Source organism: Thunnus maccoyii, chromosome 3, assembly GCF_910596095.1.
Source record: "Thunnus maccoyii chromosome 3, fThuMac1.1, whole genome shotgun sequence".
Classification (NCBI taxonomy): domain Eukaryota; kingdom Metazoa; phylum Chordata; class Actinopteri; order Scombriformes; family Scombridae; genus Thunnus; species Thunnus maccoyii.
In genome coordinates, this window is record NC_056535.1 from 18,958,265 (window position 1) to 18,983,249 (window position 24,985).

The 24,985-nt window shown below is 39.9% G+C and overlaps 1 protein-coding gene across 2 annotated transcripts in view; it reads left to right on the plus strand.

The window, feature by feature from the left end:
• The window catches only part of cadpsb (Ca2+-dependent activator protein for secretion b), a 68,118-nt gene that overhangs the window by 40,107 nt on the left and 3,026 nt on the right, over positions 1–24,985 (plus strand). Inside the window, exons 9-27 of one of the 2 annotated variants that reach the window (XM_042407346.1) lie at positions 262–328; positions 810–918; positions 1,014–1,226; positions 7,193–7,329; positions 8,004–8,191; positions 8,633–8,791; positions 9,004–9,105; positions 9,211–9,274; positions 9,376–9,499; positions 14,763–14,869; positions 17,577–17,733; positions 17,825–17,966; positions 18,754–18,915; positions 20,260–20,415; positions 20,549–20,696; positions 20,818–20,892; positions 21,018–21,101; positions 21,232–21,264; positions 21,427–21,534. In XM_042407346.1, coding sequence (XP_042263280.1) covers positions 262–328; positions 810–918; positions 1,014–1,226; positions 7,193–7,329; positions 8,004–8,191; positions 8,633–8,791; positions 9,004–9,105; positions 9,211–9,274; positions 9,376–9,499; positions 14,763–14,869; positions 17,577–17,733; positions 17,825–17,966; positions 18,754–18,915; positions 20,260–20,415; positions 20,549–20,696; positions 20,818–20,892; positions 21,018–21,101; positions 21,232–21,264; positions 21,427–21,534 — 2,335 coding nt within the window. The remainder of the gene's footprint in view (positions 1–261; positions 329–809; positions 919–1,013; positions 1,227–7,192; positions 7,330–8,003; positions 8,192–8,632; positions 8,792–9,003; positions 9,106–9,210; positions 9,275–9,375; positions 9,500–14,762; positions 14,870–17,576; positions 17,734–17,824; positions 17,967–18,753; positions 18,916–20,259; positions 20,416–20,548; positions 20,697–20,817; positions 20,893–21,017; positions 21,102–21,231; positions 21,265–21,426; positions 21,535–24,985) is intronic. The other variant, XM_042407347.1, reaches the window with a different exon arrangement.

The window sequence follows — 24,985 nt, forward strand, 5'->3', positions numbered from 1 at the left end:
CAGTATGAACTTTAGGGTTTTTTTTAATTAGGAGCTGCAAAACCTCAAAATATTGAGGATAACATTAATAATAGTATTCACTTTATATAACCATTATGCTATTCATCTAAAGGATTTGGTTCGATATTTAAAATTTCTGTAGAAAACCACATAATAAACTGTTTCTGTGTCTGGGTTTCTCTCTCTCTCTCTCTCTCTCTTTCTCTCTCTCTGTGTGTGTGTGTGTGTGTGTGTGTGTGTGTGTGTGTAATATTTTGACAGGTATCTCTGGGCTTTTGGGAAGAATGTGTGGAAACGCTGGAAGAAGCGTTTCTTTGTCCTCGTGCAGGTGGGTTATTGTAAAAGTAAAACAGTGTTCAGCCAAACTGAAACAGCAATGACCCTCTTAGTTGAAGTCATTGCTGTTTAAGATTTTTAGCCTAAAAATCACCTCCAGACATGTTTTAATATGTAAATAAACGGCTCTACTTTGAATAATAATTTGTGTCTAAATGGTTTTTTCTGCAAAAAAAAGTTCAATTATCTTTTTTAAAAAACCTTAAAATGTCATCTCCTCCTTCTTCCCCAGAATCTCTGAATATGCAAATATTTTTAATTTCAAAAGTGTAACTTGTTTGACACAAGATTACTCCTACTAAGACCACGTCTTTTTTATAACCCTAAAGTTTATATAACACAAATTTGTTGTAATGTGTTGACTGTTCATTTCAACACTAAGAATCATTGATCCATTACTTTACTTTCTTTACTTGAGGACAGTACAGAATTCAACAGCATGTTGAAGCGATGGCTAATCCTTTGTTTCGCAGGTGAGTCAGTATACGTTCGCCATGTGCAGCTACAGAGAGAAAAAATCTGAACCACAGGAGCTTCTCCAACTGGACGGATATACTGTGGACTACAGTGACCCCCAGCCAGGTGAGACGGCACACCTACACTTGGTACAGCTACAGGACTGCGTGCACACGTTTTAAATAACTAACTACGTGTCTTTCGATGTCCTGTTGTCTCAGGCTTGGATGGTGGCAGGGCTTTCTTCAATGCAGTGAAGGAAGGTGACACTGTGATCTTTGCCAGCGATGATGAGCAGGACCGCATCCTGTGGGTCCAGGCCATGTATCGTGCCACTGGCCAGTCTCACAAGCCTGTCCCACCCACTCAGGTCCAGAAACTTAACTCCAAAGGGGGTGCCTCAGCCCAAATGGATGCTCCCATTTCTCAGTTCTGTAAGTAGCCCGAAACACAACACGGTCACTTATGCAGAACGCAATTTTCATCCACAAAGCAGTGAAAGCTCTAACCCATAAATGTCTCACGCCATGCGCTCCACACAGCAGTCACAAACGTGCTGGTAGAACTAACACACAAGCACGCACACACATGCCTTGATCTCTCACAGATCCCTCCAGCATCTGATGGACTTCCACTCATCGTCACCACTCCCACAGTGTTTAAAGGTGCAACCCATGCTATTCCATCAGTCTGTTCACAAGGAACACCAACCTGAAAAAGACTTTATCATACAGCAGCAGCGTGCCAGCTTTGTCTAAAAAATTAAATAGGTCACCACATATAAGATTTGAACATTCAAGCCTGCTGGGGTTGAATTCAGACTGACAGTGCCAGGGTGTGCTGCTCTTGTCATAACCACAGGCCAGTTTTAATCCAGTCGTAGCTCTAGAGGGCAGCTGGGAGGGCAGCCGTGGCTCTGAGACAGTTCTCAGATGGTTCCCTTGTCATTGTTTGACGGCCAAGCCCGACATGTCAAAAGTTTTAACCAATATGTCACTGTACTTCCACCTCTAAGCAGCCACAAGTCAGGTAGCAAAGCGAAGGTAAGACTGTCTACAGTAGTGTGGCATCTGTACCAACTTCTGTTGTAACCGTCTCTTGTGTCCCCCCTCATTAAAGACGGGAAAAATATATATTTTTTCGAAGTATCACCATAAATTCTTCCAGCAACATTTTCTCCACGTGATCTGTATTTACTCCAGTTGGTTTTTTGGCCTATTCTGTCGATATTTTCTTATTCTAGACTGAAAGTTCAAATTAGCCAATCTTTGCCCATAACAACACTAACATAGACCTTTCTGACGTACTGAACTTAATGTGACATACTGCTTAACAATCCACAATAATAGATCCTGCTATTCAGAACAAAACTTTTTTGTGTGCATCTTTTGACTCCTTCGTGTAAGAATTATTTCTTTTCCAACTCTAATGAACAAGATTTTTCTTTTCTTTTTTTTAGATGACTTGTAGAAAAATTATAGAAAGAAAAGAATAGAAAAAATAATTGGCATTCAATACTGACACTGACACCCAGGGTTAAAATGATAATAATAATAATAACCATAATCATAATAAATATAATCATAATAACCATAATAATAATTGTAAAAAAAACACGTTTATTTCACTCTCTGTTAATCATATCATTGTAGTTAAACTATAAAGACATGAATTTGATAAGTTATTCAGAATCCTATCACATAAATTCTATGTTGTTTCTCCATTGATTTCTTTGTCCAGTATGTGATCGTTCTTGTGGTTAGTTGACTCCTCTGATGCCAGCTGTTGCCATTCAAAGCCTCTTCACAGTGGCACAGACCTCCTACCCCTTCCCCTGAAACATTGTGGCACACCACGCGTACATGTTTCACCCCCTGGTGGTCTTGAATGGCACTGGGACCATAACATATACAGCCCTCCTGACTCTGCTGCAGTGGACTGATAGAAAACAAGAGTCCTATGAAGGTTCTGATCGGCTTTTTTAAATTCCCCAATCTACCGGTTTCAGACTAAGAACTAGTTAAATGCTATCAAAATATATTTTAAAGGGGATGTATCATGCACATTTCCAGGTCTATATTTATAGTCTGGGGCTTTACTGGAATGTCTTTGCATAATTAACAGTTCAAAAAACTCCTTATTTAACTTATACTGGCCCTTTATGCAGCCCCTCAGTTCAGCCTGAACAGGTCGTTTTAGCTCCTGTCTCTTTAAGGCCCCCCTTCCAATGAGCCCGCTCTGTTCTGATTGGCCACCTCTTGGAGGTTGAAACTGAAACTTCTCAAATACAGCCGTACATTTTCAAGCCTGAATCTGATCCAAAATATGCGAGTGGACAATGTGAACAACTTGTATAACAACCTTAGCAACAAAGGCTACAGAACGGACGGCCGATTGTAGGCATGTGCAAACAATCTGATGTCATCATGAGGAGGAAGTAGAGGTAACTTTGCAAATAAAGTATTCAGAGCAGGCTGAAGCCCTGGGTTTTTGACTTTCAGGGAGCATTTTACATATGTTTACTTCAGGTTTTGGAACTTTGACCATGTGTAACATTGACAGCCGACATCACACAAAGCTTGATATGTCCCCTTTAAAGAAATGACAATAAATGATGTATGAAGATATCATAAATATTAAAATCTCCAGAGATGGCTTAAAGCATGCTTAAAATTACCACTACAATTCTGATGTGTTAATTCATGGTTAAATACACTTTCACCTTTTCACCAATAATGTCACCACTCGATTTATTTTGACCTGTCCAGGACCTTCATAGTCTCCTCTTTTAAAAAAGACACAGGCATCTTTTACACATAAAACTGACTGTTGGGGTTTACTTCATCGGGTAGGTGTATGTGTTTGCCAATGTCCCTTTTAAAAGTAAGCCTTCTGTTTGATCTGCAGTTTAGACAGAGTGACAGTACTTAACGTGTAGCTCTCGACTCCTTAAGTACTTGTCCAGAATCCAGAATAAATGAACTGCAGTGGAGTGATGAGGATCGTAATTTCTCTCTTCCTCCCTCTCTCTGTCACTCTCTCTCTCTGTCTCTCTCTCTCTGTCTCTGTCTCCCTCTTTCTCTCTCTAATATGCCTCAACATCTGTTGTCAAGTTCACATATCCTCACATGTACTCACACACCACCGCCCACAAACTCTCATGTTGGTATAGGTTGTTGTTTTTGAGTTGTGTTTTCTTCTTCATGCTTTGCCTGTACCCTTCTTCAGTAATGCAGCTGCTAGGTCAGGGTCTCTCGTGATTGCTCTCCTCCAGCCTTGTTGCTAGTCTTTATGTTATTCTGGTTTGTCCCTTCTTACCCTGCTGTCTTCTAGCTGGACTCAAGGGTAAGTGCTTCCCTGTAGCCGGCACAGCTCAGATAATCCCCGCCGATTATCTGACAAATGCAACGTTCTTTCTCTCTTCTTTCCCCTCTTCTCCTTTTTCACGTCTCGCTTCATGTCTTAGATATTAGTTGATAACTTTTGTTTTTGACAACCTCAACTTGAGGATCAAAGTATAAGCATCCATTCGTGCCAGTATAGGATGCATGTATTTTATTCTAAGAGCTTATTATTTGACTTAGTAATGGTTAAAGTTGATATTATAGTTGTTACTGCATAATTGCCTTCTCTCTTTACTCTTATTGGTGACTGGACCCCTCAGAGTAAAGCACTATGATAATTAAAGTGTTAGATTACTGTTAGAAAATCTGACAGATTGGCTGTTTCAAGTAAAAAATCCTTTAATATGTATATCTATTAATAATAATAATAATCTGGAATAAATTTAAAAATCTGGAAACAAACTATAGATTATTTTATTTTGGCTAGATGAAACCTATATAATTATTTTTAGTTTATTTTTATTAATTAATGTTTTAAAGATAGAAATGTAGACAGTGTGTGAATGATTTTTCAGGTTTTTTTTTTTTTTATTAAAAAGATGATGCATGGGTGAAATTATTTTGACACTTCCTAAGTATTGATCATGCTTTACTTCAGAGGGCTCAATTGCTTTTAGTTCTTTTTTTTTTGAATTTTTCTCAATGAGAGTTGGCAAATATGTATGCGGAGTATTCTGAATGCCAAAGACAAGGAGTAGCTAATGCCGCCCCTTCTTACGATAAAATACTCCGGACCCCCTTCCCCCTTCCTACTACAGTAGATGGGCCTGTAGATAGAGGCTAGACCGGTGTTACACCTCCAGAAGGGAGAGATCTCATTTTGATTTCTTTTGACTGCCCTTTGTTTGCCTGAATAGGAGAACACCTGTGTCATGTGTCCATACTTTTGTATAAATACAGGAGTTTTCATTCATTTTCCCCCATCTCCCAGAGAATGATACAGTTTTGCCTCTGTCGGCTTCATGCTATTTACCCATGTACTTGCACCAAATTGTATTGCTACCCTATTAGAATTCTCCGGTAGTGGTATGCCTGTTAGTGTGCTCTGTAGAGATCATGAATACACTGCAACATATTCAAGTATTGTCAACTTGCAAATGCGTAGAGAAAAAAAAAAAAAAAAAAGGGAATGCCAAAAAAGATAAAATGCAAATTTGAAAATGGGTCTGCAGGTGTGCATGACATTTAAAAACTCAATGAAAAGTCACACTGTTCTCCAGCATGTGATAATTTATAAATGTATGCAAAAGTCGCCTATTCACTTTGGTAATTTGGTAATTTTATTCGTGGTTGAAGTCATTATCAGCAAGTTATTGTAAGTTATGGTAATGTTACTGTAGTATTGAGTGTATTCTGGACTTCAACTCCATTTCCTCATTTATTCCAGCCAAAGGAGATAAAGCCCACTCACTGTGTGTCATAGCCCAACCCCAGGCACTTTCTGTTCACTCTTTGGATGTTTTCACTACTCAGCACTTCTCCACAACATCACTTTGTAACTTGGCCCTGAGTGAATCTTCCTCTTATGGTCATCACTTTCCTCCAACACTTGTCTGGCCACTGTCTTATTGTACCATTTAATGGTTGTCTTACCCACCAAATCTTCTTTCATCCTGTCTTCTCCATCACTGGGCTCACCACCACTGCCGTTCACTATCTTCTCTCAGTGTTGTGTCTAGACTTCACGTGTTAACTGTCCTTCTCTCTGACATTATGACTTACTGTACCTCTCTTGTCCCTTTTCCTTAAACAATCTCTTATTTCCATCGTCCACATTTTACTTGTTGTCTCACAGGTTTTCCTTCTCAGATTGGAGTAAAAATGAGCTAAATGTCTGAAATGTAACCCTCCTCCTTAGGTTCTTTTTTTAGCAAATTTCAGTGAGTGTTTAGCACCCGTATTATACCCTTTCCCCTTCACCCTTTCCAACCTGGAGGTTGACAGATGTCAGTTGTGCTCTATTCAGTACCCCGGCCATGCCAAGCCAAGATCCAGCCTCCACTTCCCACCCCCACTCCCCAATCATCATCACTCATGTCAGTGTCTCATGGACATGACACCTGTCACTCACACCGAGGACATGACTGCATCTCTTATCTATTTTGAATCATCTTTGTCCCCATCATTTTGTCTCTGACAGTCGTATTATTTACAGAGCACAATAAATTACAGTCAGTTTAGTAGAATTTATCTATTGTGGTTTAGAGAAGTGAAAAACAGATTGTTTCACCAATGTTTTCATCACCCATATTTTACTGAGTTTTATTATAGTTTCATTTTTTACGCTATTTGATGTTACTAATGTTCTTTCTCCATTGAATTTCACAGAGCAGGTTTAGTGCTCTTGATACAGAGAAGGTTAATGGCAAAAGTTATGAAGCAAGACAAACATAAAATGTCTGATTTTCAAAGATCCATAACTGGAGAAAAAATCTGCATCTCTCCAGTCGATAACTTTTTTACAACTTCTTGAATTAGCACTTTATGCTGTATCTCTGCAATATGTTCAGATTAATTACTCTTTTGCCATCTTTTTACTAGCACACGGCTCAACGTTTTTTAGGACCTGAGTGACATTCAACAATTGCGAATGGCAGAATCTATTGATTACATTAAGAAGAATGCATCTAATTCAATCTAACAGCACTTTTTCAAACATGTTTTGGATATTTTAAGATTCATGTACCCTGCAAAACATCAGGGAATGTGACATATGAAGATGCATGCATGCACAAACAATAGAAGCACCCACCCCTCTGAGCTTAGCTTCAGATCGATAGAATCTCATCCACCAATACATCAAATCTCTTTACGCTGTCTGACACAATGCAAGTTGACAATGTAAGCTGTAAGTGTTTATAATTTGCCCTTAGAAGTAGCAAAAAAAAAAATCCCTGGTGTTTCTGTGTTGTGACGAAGACTTGCTGCTTGCCTGTGCCTCACTGATGTCTTCTCCTCTGAATCGTGTGCTTTTCCCTGTGCCGTTGGCTGGATAGACGCTGACAGAGCTCAGAAACATGGCATGGATGAGTTTATCTCCGCTAATCCCTGTAGCTTTGACCACGCCTCGCTTTTTGAGATGGTGCAGCGACTCACGTTGGACCACAGGCTTAATGACACCTTCTGCTGCTTGGTGAGTATCCCCCCTTCTTGCATTCACCTGTTTTTGGAAAAAGACTTTTTGAAGATACAACACACTTTCACACTCATCTTATTGGGAAAGTTTCCTTAAAATACTATTTATCCTCTTCCTTGAAGCCTTTTCCCTCATAAAAGTGAAATAATACTATTAAAGCAGAATGCAAATTGCACATTCCTGTAGCTTGTCTGTCAGTCACACACTCACACTCTCTCCTGTCAGGCTGTTGGAAGTGTTTAAAGTATTGTTTCCGGCAGAAACCATTTTTCAGACTAGGTTTTTGTCTTTTTATGCTCCGCATCATCTATGACAGCACTAATTCTTAGCTGCTTGACAGATCCGTTTCTACAGTAAAGACGTCGGGAGACACTTTAGACTCTTTTTCACTCACCATGAATTCATTTTCTCTGTGGCAGAAAAACGCACCACGTGAGCCTGCAGAAACTCCTGCTGGTTAAAATGAGAACAAAACACTTTCAGGGCTCTTGTGAACACGTAATTGTCTAGTCCTTGAATATAAGATGACCCCAACTTTTTCAAATGTAATTTTCAGAATAACACATTGTCGTATATTTGGGCTAATATGGTACATTTACGGCAGTGGGCTGCTTTTGTGACAGTAGCTGATATGCAGTAATGCGAACTCCATCTCTTTTTGTGTTGTGCAGGGATGGTTCAGCCCAGGCCAGGTGTTTGTCTTGGATGAGTACTGTGCCAGGAACGGGGTTCGAGGTTGTCACAGACATCTGTGTTACCTGCGTGATCTCCTGGAAAGAGCAGAAAGCGGGGCTATTATTGACCCCACTCTTCTACACTACAGCTTCGCTTTTTGTGCCTCCCATGTCCATGGGAACAGGTGTGCCCGAAACTCTTTTTTTTAATATTTGTGCTTTATAAAAGACATTACCTTACAAGATTTACAAGCACATTAAAATCACATAACACTAAAAACTCCTTTCAAACAAATAGTATTCTTTTAGGCAGGATGGGCACACTAAATCTCCACAAACACTGTGCAAGAGCAGAATAGAAAAATCGGCCTAATTAGAAGCATCCTAGGCATTTTGTGTCTTTTTCCATCTATTTAATGTTTGCCATATTTATGTTGTTTTATTTTAAGATTATTGTTATGTTAAAATTTTGTTTTATGTTAAAGTTATGTTGTTAATCATTTGCATATCTCTACATATTTCCTTGTTTCTACCATTTTTCTTTGTTTTCTTTTCTCTCTGTCCCTTGTTGCCATAGTCTCTTACTGTCCATATTATTCATCCTCCCATGCGTCCGTTAAAGTCAGAGAGGGCAGCAATTACTGGGGGCCACTGGGCTATGAGGCCTTAATATCCCCAAAGAGCTCCCAAAGGCCAGATCCTGGCACTGCCTCTAAACGAGCACGCATATTCAAGTTTAGAAAGAGAAAGGATTCCAAAATTCAACTCTTTCAAGGCCCCAAAAGGTGAGATACTGTCATTTATTTGTATGTTGAACACAAAGGGAAACAAATCGCACACAATTTGCAGTCATTTCCTGGGGAGCTGAAAGCTGTCAGCCAGTGTTGTGGGTTTTTTTTTCTCGTATTACTCTTGTTGGACTCAAATGAGAGGTTCTTTAAGTTGAACCTCTGCAGGGCTTCAACAGAATTAAAATCTGTGGATTTGATCTTCATAGGCCAGATGGGCTGAGCACAGTGAAAGTGGACGAGAAGGAGCGCTTTGAAGACATCAAGGAGCGGTTGCGTGTGATATTGGAAAACCAGATTGTAAATTTCAGGTGACTGCCAACTCACTAAATGTACTTAACCACAAGCCATAAAACATTTCGCCTGCTGAAATTTTCTACTGCGATTAAACTTTCGGTCTGCATCTTCCCTTGTAGATATTGTTTCCCCTTCGGTCGTCCAGAGGGTGCGCTGAAGGCCACTTTATCTTTGCTGGAGAGGGTTTGTAAATATAAAAAAAGCATCTTATAGCCCAGGAGGAGCAACTGTTATGTAATGAAAACATGTTACATAATTCTTCTTTAATTTGGCCTGTACTGTAGGTCCTGATGAAGGACATTGTGACCCCAGTTCCACCAGAAGAAGTTAAAGGAGTTATCCGCAAATGTTTGGAGCAGGCTGCTCAGCTCAACTACCAGCGGATTAAAGAATATGCTAAAATTGAAGGTAACCAGAAAAACATAACCAACATCACATAATGAACTCCTGGAGTGAATGTGCTAATGATACTTAACAATCATAATGGTGAATAAAATGTGTGTGCATTACAGCCATTTTGTTTGGTTTCAGATTGAAATCCAGTGGTTGGGTGTGGCATCAAAATAGTAAAAGCCGCTTTTTTTAAATTTCATTTGAAGACAAAAGACTGAACCTAAATTTCCTTTTTTATTACTCCAGTATGAGATTGAATTGTTATTTATTTATTTACACATGGTGAATTCACTTGGTATATGGTATATTTGTGTCCATATCCCAAATGATTTGTGGCATCCCAAAATTATTTGTGACAGTTTGTCGGGTCACTTTCTGTCTCTCAGTCCAATAACTCTCTCCTTTGTTTCAGGCCTGCTTTAGCTCTGTGCTGTTCTGTAGGTCAAGTTGGCTTTTGTGTAGAGGTGTGTGAGTAAAAATGCATTCAAATCCAAAGCCCTGAAATCTGTTGATGTGCTGATCTCTCATTGTGCCTTGACTATTCAAGCTGTGTAGTATCCCAGCCTCTGACATTTGATGATTGGACTGTGAGTTCAGCTTAACTGAATGTCCTGACTCCCAGTCGATGCACACTCCCCCTCTCCCACTATCTTAGCCTCTCTGATTCCTCCAGCTGCCCCTCCTCCTCCCCCCATAACACCCCTGCCTTGAAATACCAGCAGCTCTCCTTTCACCTCTGTCTTATGTTCTTGCTGAAGACCACTATCTTCCGCTCTCTGTCCCTCCCTGTCTGCTCTGCTTTCTCTCCTCTCTCACAGTTGTTGGCTTTGCCACAGTTATCACTTTGTTTGACCTCTTTACTATGTGATATGTGGCCTTCAACCAAAGGAATGCTGGGATTGAACACCTACAAACCAGCATCAGCAACCTGCATGTGCTTTGAGACATAACAACATGGCCTTTCTTTATTGGCATGGATTACATATATATAAAAAATAGCATTTAAATTAATTACATCATTACACCATTAAATGCATTGACATGCACTTTGCATATTTACATAGAAAACAGTGATGTTGTTTATGCCTTGAAAGAAATCCCCCAGGGTGCTAAAGATACTAAGGATTCAAACCTTACTATCTTGCCATGCTATGTGAATTTACTTCCCGCTGTCCTTGTGAGGCGCCTGGTTGTAAAACAAACCTCAGTAAACATTTGACTTTACTACTGGGCCTCCTGCCCAACAGAATGTCGTTTTCACCTGGACAGCCCTCTTCCCATCAGCCTCTGACCTCTAGCTTTCCCACCTCTGACCCCCGCCTCTTGCATGCCCCGATCCTTTTTTGTAGGGAAAAAGAGGGAAATGTATGAGCACCCTGTCTTCTGCTTGGCGTCTCAAGTGATGGATTTAACCATCCGTGAGTACCTTCATCATCCTATCCCCAGTCGCTACCCTTCTCCTCCTTCTTTCAAGTGCTCTTTCACCTCATCCCCCTCTGCCTCTTCTCTTTCTTCAGAGATGTTGCTCCTGCCATGCTTGTTTTTTATCTGTGCCTTTGTCTGTGAGAGTGAGTGGGGAGCGTAGCGGTCAAGAGATCCGAGCAAAACCGCTGAATCAGTCGGGGTCCTTTTTTTTAGTACCATCTGTTTGTGATGGACATGAATGAGCAGTCTGGTCTGTAAGCTTCTTTCTTTTGGTTGGATGCCCATTCCTTTGACTTGAATGCATTTTTACATTGCTTACATTGTTATCTCCTCCAGTCATTTGGTCTGATCATGTGTCAGTGGTGTGCTGTGCCGAAACAGGTAGGCTTTTTTTTCACTGTGACACCAGAGATAGTGCAGGAGCATCTGTCAACAGAGCTATTGTATGGGGAGGACAGGGTAGGGTGTATGAATTGAACAGCTCCTGTTTGTGTTTTAACTGGATTCAACTCAAGTCAAAGTCACTCAGTGTGTCCTGTCCACGATCCTGGCAGCTGTTTGTGTGTCTTACCTGTTTACGATAGCTTTGTCTGTTTGTTAACAAACATCTTATCACTTTTTTTAATTTACAGTTTTCCACAGGCTAATGTTTCAGTGTTTCTGTTTTTTACTGTGTGTTTGTGACGTCTGTCTGTTGCCTAGAAACCTCACTCCCTGGAGCTGAAACCATCCCAGCAGATTCTTTTAAAGGGTCACATGGTTACAAATAACAACTCTGAGCTTTCCCCCCTGTCACGTGAAAATATAACCCTAGAAAGTGCTAATTCTAAACATCTCCTCTTTATCTTTTCTCTCCCCTTTTCTCGCTGAAGTTGAGAAAGGTCAAAAGGATCAAAAGGATCCAGGTGAACCCATGTTTAGCTTGTGGTTTAGCCACAGTGCACACATACATGTACATACACACAGACATTACCCCTCATCCCCTCACACACGTACTGTATTTACAGAACATATGCATGCACAGAATGGCTAATTTACCTGTAGCACATCTTCCATATAGTATGTTATACACACTGATAATATACACACTCAAATGTCTGGCATGTTTTAAACAAGCATCTCTTTTGATAAAATAAATACTGAGGAGATTGTATTGCTTTATGTCAGTCCAGATGCTGTATGATTCAAGACCAATGAGACATTTTAGATCCATTTAGTAATAGAAGAATTATTTATGTGGTTGTTTGCTGGAAAAATAAATAAAAACCATGATTACATGATCAATTATAGAGCAATACAATCTCTTCCAAAAAGTCATATCTTTGCTTATGTGTTAAAGTGAAAAAGTAAAGAGGGACATAAGCAACATATCATTAATATAACCCTCATCATTAAATGCAATACAAATCAATAAAACTTACAATAATGATAATGGGATTGTATATGTACATGAGTTTTCTTATTGTCATATATCATCATATATGAACGTTCATTTTAGTTAAATTTGCGGGTAACAAAACAAACAAAAAAGCATCTTCCCACTTTCATGGTATGTAGTCATGCAGATAGTTTTGGTATCTATGTATTATTTATTTTCGAGGTAACTATCTATATGGCTAGATACCACAAGGGATTAGAGAAAATTTTGTTTGGCTTGTTTGTTTGGTTTTTGTTTCTTGTAATTTTGGTGAACGGACCCTTTAACAATTCACAGTAGTCAGACACATTAGATAGTTGTGCTCTATGTTCAAACGCTGATATTTATCATTTTAAATCCCCTGATAGATACTTCACAGAGACATAGTTATAGTTTTTGATTGTAAGGCGTTAATGTGCTTATAAAGCCACAAAGGCCTGCTGTGCTGCACTTTTAGACCAAACAATGATGCAAACATCTTTCAGATCTACTCACAAAGCTCCCCTGTACAGAGCATTACGACCACAGAATATGTAGTTACTGTAATACTAATCCATGTGATCCATCCATTAGTGTCGATTAAATTTCCCTGAAGACAATGGCCGAAGTATTTTCTCGGCCTTTTAGGTATCTCAGATTTCCCTTACTGATAAACTCCACATGAGAATTGAAAACATGACCTAAAGTGGAAGATCAAGGTATCTTTAAATCAATTTTACAATCAGGACCCCAAAAATAGATATTCATTTGGATTGAGTAGAAATACCTGAGAAATATATGAGAAAATGCTATTATTAAGAAAATAATCAACATAGTCAAATCGTCACTATAGCAGATAGAGGACTGCTATTGTGGGTTATTTGTCAATAAAGCTGTTTTATGTAGAGTTTATATGTGCTTTTGATTTCCGATTTGTGTAGCCATTCAGTTCCATCTTCAAATTATATCATTACATCACATAGCTGTACTGTTTGAATAATCCCATTTCATGACATGTAACTGTCTAATCAGATCATTCTGTCAGCAAAGGAACAAGCAAATGATTTGGAGCTTTTGCAAATTAAAGACCAAAGTCAACAGCTATTGATAAGTGAAGGAGGGCTTGAACCGTTTTTAGTGTGTAAAACCTTTAGTTGATGGCAAATCCAACACCTTCCCACTGTGAAAATATTCATTAAATACACCTGAAGTAATTCATTCAAATGATTAGTAACTAATTTATTGATTTGAAATTATAGCTGATTGATAAAATAGGACATTCCTAAAGCATCTAATCTGAACCAAAGTTAAATGTGTCAAAATGGTTTTGAGTATTTATATCCACAAACTCTATGACCTTTATCAAAAAACCCATTTGTGCAAGATTACAATCACCATAGTTTAGAAATGTAAGTCAAAAACCTCCATGAAATCTCTATATAATTACTTGGAAAGATTGGCCTAAACATAAATGTAATGTTTCTTAATATAAATATTTGCACAGATATTGATGAAATTACAGTGACTTTTAACCAATTCTACTCTATAGCAGCAGAAGAAGTGAGTAAAGTCTTAGTAAAAAGTCTGATTCTATTGGACACATCACTGAATATGGATTGAAAATCCTAAAGATCCTCCCCAGATATGTATTAAGACATATAAAAACACTCTGCTTGGAACAAAGATGTGTATCTGATATGTTTTTTCCACAAAAAACTTATAATTACCACATTAAAATCCTTAAAATGGCACCTACTCCTTCTCCCTTATTAAAATTCCAGAATCTATGAATATGCAAATATATTTCATTTCAGAAGTTTAACTTAAGATGTTTCCTACTTGGCTGTAAAATCTATTCTCAGTGTTTGTGTGCTGGAGGCTACAAGTTTCTACATCACACTTGTATGGTTGAATATTGTTGAATACAGTGAAGCTCAAACATTCAACTGTAGGAGCAAGAAGAAAAACACATATTGGAGTGGAGGGAGGCCTTTAATTTGATGGAGAACTTCAAACAGAAGTGATGAATTATTTTTACAGTGGGTGTTGTGAGTGAGTATTTTTGACCACGGCATGCGACAGCTCCTTATACAGATGGCTTATTCAGTACCGCTTCTCAATATGCATGTTTTAAATGCCACATTGCATTTCCATCTCAGTACCACTATTCTTGTGCCTGAAACTCTTCCAACATCGGTTTGGTTATCCTAAAAAAAAAACATCACTCTGTTGCTTTATGTCATGCAGCCCAAAATGAATATATAAATGGGACCACGCTTTACTTGTTATGGGGGAATGATAGGCAAACATCGCAGTGTAAGCGCTGTGCTTATACTTTATTTAAACGGCCTAAAATATAGACAGGAAAAATCTTCTGAATAGTCATAAACATCCCCCTGCAATCCTTCTCTGTGCTTGACTAACTACTCATCCCTCACCCTCATCCTTTTGTCTCAGAGAACGTAGGCCGCTTAGTCACGCCTGCCAAAAAGCTGGAGGAAACAATTCGCCTGGCGGAGTTAGTCATAGAGGTCCTCCAGCAGAACCAGGAACACCATGCGGAGGTGAGTGAGAACCCTCTCCTCCTCTCCTCCTCAAAGCACTTTTCCTCTATACTCTCTCTTATCTCACTCCGCCCCACAGCAGGGAGTTAGTCTTATTATCAGTCTTCTATAAATAAAGCTGCTTTCATCTATGGGCAACAACAACAAAAACCCTTTAAAAGATGAATTTAATTTAGGAAAGCTCTAATTGGTGTTCGACAGACCATGGCTACATGGCATCAGAGAGCTATGTTTGAGCAGAGACTGTAAATTAGACAGAAAATGATATAATGTGTGCAGTTCTTTCCTCTGATCACAATTCATTCATAGCTCAGTGTTGCCTTGTTACATAAGCAGTTGAAAGCGCTGGTAGTCCAGTATAAACAGCAGACAGGAAGGTAAACAGAAAGTAAGCTAATCCACGTTACTCATGGCTTCTGCGTGCTCTTGATATTGTACTAAGCTTCCCTTTTGCCGCAGTTAGGAGACAAAATAGCTTCCTCATTGCATCCTATTTGCTACTGTAAACACTGAGCTGATAGGAAAGCATGATGAGCATGTGCAGTTGTATAGATCTGAAGGTGATCCAATGTGATCTTAGAATATGCAAGATAAAGCAGATTTATTGTATCTCTCTGAATATGCTTGACAGGCGGCAGTCACAAGTTCTGGAGATCAATCGGTACAGTATTTTTATTTCTTTTTCCTCTTCAGTCCCCATCACGACCCCCCTGTTTGGCATGTGCGCCACTATGGCAAGAGGCACCTTCTAGGCAGAGAATGATCTAGATAGATACTGTAGCAATGGGTGGGTTTGTACGAATAGGAAGTGAGCGCAAACTTGTTTAAAAATTAAAAAGGCACTGTAGCTTGCACAACATAATTGTGATCATAAAGCATGTTCATCAGGCCATAAAGAGGTTTCCTTTCTCTCCAAGCATGCTGAACCAGTAAATTTCCCAAAGTATGCTCCATGTGAACCTTTGAAGTTTGATCCACCATAAACATTTGTTTCCCCTCCATCCTACGATTAATTTCACAGTCCGCACTTGTTCAAGCATTACTCCCTGGCTTCTCCTCTTCCATCCCTCTCTGCTGTTGTACACTTAGTTTACAAACCCTATAACAGAAATGCCTCAAAAATACATTATTGTTCATCTTCCTGTGTTCTCACTGTCATATGATTGGTGACTGTCCAAGCAGGGAAAAGAGGTATGTAGTAAAGTTGAATGACAAAACTCCCATAATGGTCTGTGCATGTCCAGTAGATGATGCCACGTCTTCCCCAAGCCCCTCCTCCTCCTTCTCCTCCTCCCCCTCAGCATTAGTACACTCCCCCAGGACTGATCCCTTGACACAGTTGCATTGATACAGCACTCTAGTCTGTCTGGCTGAACACTGGTGCTGCCGTAGAGCTCAGGGTCCTGTATGTGTCCCTTAACTACTATCAAAGGTTTGGAGGCCACTCAGCCTGGCGACCTTTGAGCGTTTCCCCTCCCTTTACCTGTTGGAAACTTTTCACGCTCCTCCCCTTTAAACCCCCTGTCCGTAATAAGAGTATCTCTCCTTGAATGTGATGGAGAAGAGCTTTGTTTGCTGCCTGTCTCTCTAACTCTAGAAATAGCTTTATAAATCTTGGGAGTGGGCAGGTAAGTAGACAGGTAAGTAAGGTTTTGACTGCCGTTGCGGTGGTTAAGCCAGATGGGAAAGCAACTGAAACATTTGTAAAAAAATAAAGCATGCAGCATAAATTGGAAAAGATTAAGCTTTAACTATTGAATTTGGCAACATGTTAGTCTGAATGATAAGCAAATAAGCCAAGCCAAGACTGCCAGCAAAGCAACTACTGTCCTCCTGCTGTCAAAGGGGCGAGGAAGTCCTGACTGTGCTAGAAAATGGTCAGCTGAATATAACTAATTGGAGCAGACGCACTACAACGCTAGAGCTGCTGTGTGCTGCAGTCCTTGGCGTGCCTAGTCGAAGATGGCAATGTGCATGAGTCACATTCACATCTAGTGGGCTATGGGTTTGTCGGCGATGTGAATGGTGGACCCCTTCATCTCTTAGCTTGAGAGAAAAGCATGCAGGGAGCTCCACATCTGCATGATGAAAAGCACCCTTTCCTTGAATCTATAGATGCTGTCGTGATATATAATAAGGCACGAAAAGGCAACCCTACTGTGTGATTTTTTTGCTACGTACACACTGGATTTATAATACATCCCGCTTTTAAGTCCCTAATCAATAAGAGCTGTGGATTCGATCTCACGAGTATGTGATGGAACACACACACACACACACACACACACACACACACACACACACACACACAAAAACATGCACATATCATTTGCAATCCACAAACACTTAAGACAGGTGTGATGGTGTGTCCTTTCCTTTCTGTAAAAACTATGTTTGAAAGGAAATCCCCAGCACATACAGCATTGTCACAAACATGAATAAATATCTCTTAAAACTAGACAACAGTGGACATCTAATGCGTAAATGATCTATATCACAAAAATATATAATACTACCACACTTATTCTTTAACATGCTGCATACAAACATACACAAATCCAGCGGTATTTCCTTTTTAAGACCCGATGAGCTTCAGTTGTGTGTATTATTCCCTCCTTCCTCGTCTGTCTTCGTTGTGTCATCTCATGTCTTACTGTAACTGGATTCCCTGTTCACCTGTTTGCTTTCCCTCCTGCTGTCTCTCTAGGCATTTGCATGGTGGACAGACCTCATGGTGGAGCATGCAGAAAACTTCCTGGCCCTCTACGCCATTGATATGGACGCCGCTCTGGAGATCCAGTCCCCTGAGAGCTGGGACAGTTTCCCCCTCTTCCAGCTGCTCAACGACTTCCTCCGTGCAGACTGTAAGCCTCTCCGTGTTTATTTTTAATGCTACTCCCAGTATTATTATGCTTAAACAAAAACACTGATATCTCTTTTTTTTTTTTTACATAGATCATCTGTGCAATGGAAAGTTCCACAAACACCTTCAGGATCTGTATGCTCCTCTGGTGGTTAGATATGTGGATCTGATGGAGTCCTCCATCGCACAGTCAATTCACAAGGGCTTTGAGCGAGAGTCCTGGGAGCCTGTAAAGTAAGGAGCCTCCGTCTTTCTAGCTAAGCTGTAGGATGGTTGGAGATGCAAGGCTTTTATATTCAGATGACAGACTGAGTGCGTGGAGGCTGAGAATCCGGGAGAACAGCTGTAATGTTCACCCAGGCTTCCTTTAGGTTCACTTGTAAAGAATAAGCCAAGAGTGGGCTGAATAACCTATTTTTTCCATGAAAGAAATGGGTTATTTATTCTGAAAAAAGCTTTAGTCGTCTTTGACTAATGTATGTTTCTACTCAATTTCTCTCTGACACATTGGGGTCAGGGCAACGCCTAATATTTCTGTTGTTTCGTTTTGTGAACTAACCTTCATAATGTGCGCTTTGACATGTTGCCAGAAATGAAAGGCCCCCGGTCTGTTATGTTGCTGTTTATAATTTATTTGTTGTGGCTTTCACTGTTGTGCTTTTGCATTTTTTTATTTCGAAGATTATATATAAGATTTGTTAAGGTCAAAGAAAATTGTTGTTGTTAAATTTGTTTTTATTTGTGTATATTTTATGTTGTATAAGTATTATGTTGCTTCTTCCTCTCACTACATTTAATACAATATATGTGTGCATCCTGAGTCCAGTTACTCTGTAGGTCTTTTCATATGATGTGTGTCTTTGACAATTACCGTCTTGTTTTTATGTGTGTTACTGTACATTTCTGTCTTCACCTACTTTCAGATTTTTCGTTACTTTTATGATGAGTGTTACATGGCTTTCTGCAGCTCCCACACCACTGTTATGGATTCTTTTTTTCTTTTTGTCTGTCTTTTCTGCAGGAGTTTAACAAGTAATCTGCCCAATGTGAATCTACCAAATGTGAACCTCCAAATTCCCAAAGTACCAAATCTGCCAGTGCCAGTAGCAGGACTATCAGTTAACCTTCCACAAATGCCTAGCTTTTCTACCCCGTCATGGATGGCTGCTATATATGACTCTGAGTGTGTATTCAACTAGTTCACTTTAGATTTATTGAGCAAACAGAGACTGCCTTGGTATGAAGATGCCCTCAGACAAAGATCATTCAAAAATGTCTTTAAAAAGAAAAATACAGCACAGCAAAATTTAGCCCTGTGTGGCTCAAATGAGAAATTAAAATTTAACATACAGTATTTTTGTTCTCTCGTGTGTAGATGCTGTTCATGTTCATGCCAAGGGCACTCTGAGAAGTGTTAGAGAAGATGGGGTTCTGCTTTCTGAAATGAGAGGCTGAAATGCTCTCATTTGTCTCAACATGCATGCTGTTGAGCTGAGGTGTGGAGATACAGACCTAAACAACAACAACAACAAAAAAACAAAAACATATATATATATATATATATCTATATATATACACTGTATTGCTCTGAGGCTATTTGGAGATTTACTTTACAAAAAACAGTATGTACCCATTTAAAAACATTTGCAAGATCTCGCTCTACAAAAGATGTATCTCCCAGAGTCCACCACACACATTTGCTTTAGTGGTTTTTAGCGTACTGTAGATGGTTTATGGCCGTAGGTTCAGCTCTGACCTTGACCACCTGCCAGTAGTCTGATTGGGAGGTTAGATGCTGGGTTGGATAGGAGGTGACGATAGTACAGAGAGGCCAGGTGGCTGTTGTTCACACCTGCGACTCTCTGTTTTATCTCATCGCCTCTCGACCTCACATCTTTCCTGCAGCACATTCCCAATGAGCTCTACTCAGGATGCCCTAAAGGTCTGCATGGTTTGTTTGATAATTCTTCCAGGGGCCCCACTAGCCTGGGGACATGGATGTTGAGAGAGGGCCTGTGATGAGATATCAATTTGGATTTTTATTTTTTCATTTATTTATTTTTTGTAGAATCAGACCATGAATGCCTTTTTTTTTTTTTACACGCCCTCCCTCACTTCTCCATTCCCTTTTGTCTTGACACAGTGTGATTAGATGCTGTATTTGCAGTGACTTTTACCTGCATGTGGCCACTTCACATCCCAGTCAATAACCATACTCTACAGCATGGTTATTGATTTGTTACAGTAAACCCTGCCCGCTCCTGTTCACCCATGCGCTGACTGTCCACAAACACCTGAGCACACAGGAATTGAGACAGACATTGGGACAGACTAGTCAGTGCATGGTCGGAGTAGAATTTGACTGTGTTTAGGTGTAGAGGAACAGCATCCTCCTCTGCACCTGCCACAACACCCTCTCAACCTCTCCCACCCACTTTGACCCCTTCTCTCCAGCACGGTGACCTTTTATCTTCTAACCTGTGTGTGTGTGTGTGTGTGTGTGTGTATGTGTTTGGGTTGATGGCAGTAACGGCTCTGGGACGTCAGAGGACCTCTTCTGGAAGCTGGACGCCCTCCAGACTTTCATCAGGGACCTGCACTGGCCTGAGGAGGAGTTTGCCAAACACCTCGAGAGTCGCATTAAGCTAATGTCGAGCAACATGATCGAGAACTGCGTCAAGCGGTGTGTGCTTTTGTGTGTGTGTGTATGTGCTCGTAAAGAAAACAGAAATGCTTAGAGGCACCAGTGTTGAGAATGAACAGTTTCCTGTATTCTTCGTATTATAGTTTGTATAAATATTTTACTTCTGTTGCAGCACTCGGATGGCATTTGAGTCCAAGCTGACAAAGAGCAGCAAGACCACAGATTTCCGCATTTCTCCAACATTATGCACCATGTTTAATGTGATGGTGGATGCCAAGGACCAATCAGCTAAATTGTGCGCAATGGAGATGGGCCAAGAGGTAAAACTTAACAGTGTGACAGCAACTGCACGTTGAAAAAATTACATTTTGTAAACTGCAGCAAAAAAGGATCTGTTAAATTGATATTTTGTTAAAAATTCTCCTCCATTTTTTTTTGCAGAAACAGTTCCACTCCCAAATCGACGAACTGATCGAGGAAAGTGTGAAGGACATGATCCAGCTTCTGGTTGCGAAGGTGAGACCGTACATCAGCTGTGCTTTATTACAACCATTCAGGAGAAAGAAAACCCCCAGAATTGGAATGTATAAGTTATCATTTTTAAGTCGAATATTAATCCTGGTCTTTCCCTTGTTTCCTAGTTTGTTGCCATTCTGGAGGGAGTGCTGGCTAAGATTTCCAGATATGATGAAGGCACTCTCTTCTCCTCGTTCCTCTCATTCACGGTGAGATGAAGCCACAAAAACTGTCAAGTACCCAAAGCTAATTTTAGTTTTATTTAGGAAAGGTTAGTGTCTGGCTGCTTTGGTTTAGACAACATTAACATTTGAAAATTGAAATTTGCTCTGATTTCAGGTGAAAGCTGCCTCAAAATATGTGGATGTCCCTGTAAGTAAAATGGCATCCTACCTCTCTGTTTACCACATAGAGCTGAAAAAAATGCTCATCAACAGTGTTTCTTTTCTGCCTTTTTGATCACAGTAATTTGTGGTACCACCAGTGTTTGGCCATTACTCCGACTTCTGACCCTTTTCTGTTTTTGTTTTACAGAAGCCTGGAATGGACGTGGCTGATGGCTACGTGACCTTTGTGCGCCACTCTCAGGATATGCTTCGTGATAAGGTCAATGAGGAGGTGTATATAGAAAGGTTATTTGATGTAAGTAAGATGCCGTCTCCTCCTCACAAGAAGGGAGGGGCCTTTCAAAATGTGGCAAAACAACAGGGCAGAGAGGGATAAGTCCCATTTTGAGAGCAGGAAATGTATTTCAGCCTGGCAGAAGAGGCTTTTCTGATCCTCTATCCCTTTTGGCTTTTTTCTTTTCTCTCTGTCTCTCTTCTCTCTGAACCTTAGCTGCTGCCCTCTGCATTCTGGTGTGCATTGCCACAGTGCTTTTGGGCCTTTGTGTATTAAAAAAAGGAAACTTTTATTTACAAAGAGTCCATAAAAGCATCCTCAAAAAAGGATTATCTAAAGCAGTGCTCTCTGGAAAGAACAGAAGTATCCATAGTGATCATATGCTAGCACATTGACTTATATCCTTTAGCTCACCCCTGAACTATGCTTTCAGATGCTTCCCACATGACGCATGTCAACCTCCTGAACAAATGACACTCAGCCCTCTTGGCCTCAGTCCACAGTGAAGCACCCGTGCAGTCGGGTGAAAGATGCACTGCTGGATGTGTCAGGGTGACCTAATGATGTCAAACTCAGAGACTGACATGTCGTTTACCCTTTCTCTGTTAGAGCAGTGGTTCCCAACCTGGAGGACAGGAAACCCCAAGGGGTTGCAGGATAAATCTGAGGCGCCGCAAGATGATTTACAGGATAGGAAAGAAGACGAAAAACATTTCTGCTACAGAAAATATGTTTTTCACATTTTTTCTCAATTTTTTGCTTTTTTTGTGATATACCTCTTCAGCAGTCTGTTGCACCAGTTAAACATGTAAAATTAACAATAACTTTTACATTGTAACTAGTTTCACACTAAACTAGACACTCTGTTCAGGTGTTTGTACTTGCGCTACAACTTAACCAAGTCGACTGCAGTGAAAACATTGTCGTAGAAAGTGACATTTCATCCAATGCAGCATTCAAGTAATTCAAGTAAAAAACAAATCAGAGACCTTCAATAGACTGTTTCATTGAAAAGGAGAAAGTAATGTATGCAATCATATGTGAACTAAGAAAACACATACTATTATGTGTGTTCGTTTGTACTTTGTGAAAAAGATCCCTGTGGAGTTTTCTTTTACACAAACTAGGGCTGCAAATAACAATTATTTTCATTATCGATTAATCAGTCGATTATTTTCTTGATTAATTAATGAGTCATTTTCTCCATAAAAGGTCAGGTGAAAAATGTTGATCACCATTTCCTAAAGCCCAAGGTACAAGCTGAAAAGTCTTGTTTTGTCCTGACCAGCACTCCACAACCCAAAGATATTCAGTTTACCATCATAGAAGACTAAAGAAACCAGAAAATTTTCACATTTAAGAAACTGGAATCAGAGATTTTTTTTTGTAGCTATTTCTTAAAAAAAAAAAGACTCAAAACAATTTAATCGATTATAAAAAATAGTTATCAATTAATTTTCTGTTGATCAACTAATCATTGCAGCTTTAAGATGTATACTTTTAGTTTTTCTCATGAAAACACCTCATGTGTATCCTTGAGGCCTCACAAACATGTTGCATGAATTTGCTTCCTCATAAATTGTGCATTGTTTACTTCAACATTTGCTTGCTAGGAGCCCTCTTCTTCCTTGCCTTTGTTGGCACATTGCCTCCCAAAATACTGTTTTCACCGCCAATTGTCAATCGGAGTAATAACATGAAACTGGTGGCAGGACTGTGTATCATGTGCTAGTGAGTGCCTGATACAAACAAAACAGGGACCCACTTGTAACAACATTTTAAAATGTTTAAAATGTCTTCCGCAGGCAATGTGCCATAAATATTGGACAAACCCCTCCTACTATCCTATTAGTGTCTCCAGTTAATAAGAAGTGACTAACACCTGTTCAGTGTCATTTTTAAGTTCTATTTTATTTCTTTGTAACTAACATATATGGTGAAACTAACTAAACTAACTAATTTACATATAGCTGGTACAGCCTGCAAGAAAACTATTCAAAGGAAGCAATCTGAGAAGAGAACATTGCTTTTTGGTTTAACTGCTCAAAGCTCACAGATAAATGCAACATGTGAGGAAGCAACAAAAAGCCACAAGCCACAAAGGTTGGGAACCAGTGTGTTAGAGGGTGAAGAGAGCACTGACTTACCAAAACATAATCCTAACGGGATACATTGACAGTAATGTGTCCTCCATGTGTGATTTGAACGACACATAATGCTGTGATGTGTGTGCTTCATGTCATTCGGAAAACTACTTGTACAGACCTGTGTCTCTACAGGTGTGTGACGGCTTTGCGTGTCTGACAGAGTCTCAGTTCTGTGAGGCCGTGATGTGAATTTTTATGTCTGAGAGATACTCCGAAAGTCTCCCTTTGGTTTTATATTTTTGTGTTGGCTGTAGAAGTGAGAGTCTTGTGCTAGATAAATATGATTTTTTACTTTTTTTTTTTGGAGTGAGGAGTGATGCTGTTGTGAAGTGGGTCTGCTTTTGTCTTTGAGGTCCACACCGGCTCCCTTGTCTCCTCTCCTGTGTTGTCAGTTTTTCTAGTGTGGAGTTCCCCCCTGTGTCCTCTGTGTGGCCCCAAAGTGCCCCAAAATCCTACTCAGTGCTGTCATGTAAAATTCTTCAGAAGATTTCTTCAAGCTGTGAAAGTTTCAGTTTTAGCGGCATTGTGAAAAATGACGTCAGCTCCAAGGATATCAATGTTTTTCCCTTTCATTTGAACGCATTTCCATCCATCCATTTGCATGCATGTGGAAAAACCTAGATGTTGCATAGGCTCTACTTTATCTGTCTTTCTTTCACTAATTAATTTCAATCCTTTTTATCTTCCTCTTTTTTCTGATTAACACCATTCCTGCTGCCTCCTCTATTCAAAAAGTGGCACTTATCTCTAGTGTTGCGTTGCGTTGTTTTATCACATTATGTTGGTTGGCATGATTTTAGAGTCAAATAATCTTCCTGTGTACATCTTCTAGCATGACCCTCCTCCTCAGAGTTCTGCCTCATTTGCACATAGAGCAGTCTTCCTTAGCACGTACTCTGCCACCCACCCACCTGCGAGGTCTGCATGCACTGCACGCTCAACTCGACTGTGAAGTGGACAGGCATCTGCATATCCGGCCTCAACCTTTTCAACCATTCACCTAATCTTGATCTAAAATAAACCTCGACTGAAACCAAAAGCTCAATAACTAAAAAAAAAAAAACCCAACAATTAAATCCTCACACCTCTAATTTGGACTCTTCTGCGTTCCTGCCTACTCACATGTTTAAAGTTGACTTCTTTTCTTGATATTGGAGGTATGACCACTGTTTCTATTCGACGTGGGTGCTGTTCTCTTGTAACTTTAGATTTAGACATTCTGGGAAAACACCACCCAAAGCAAAGTAGAGAAAAGGTACAAGAAAATAGCACCGCTGCTCCCTGCCTGCTAACCATTTACTCACTCTCATTCTATTTTTCTTTTG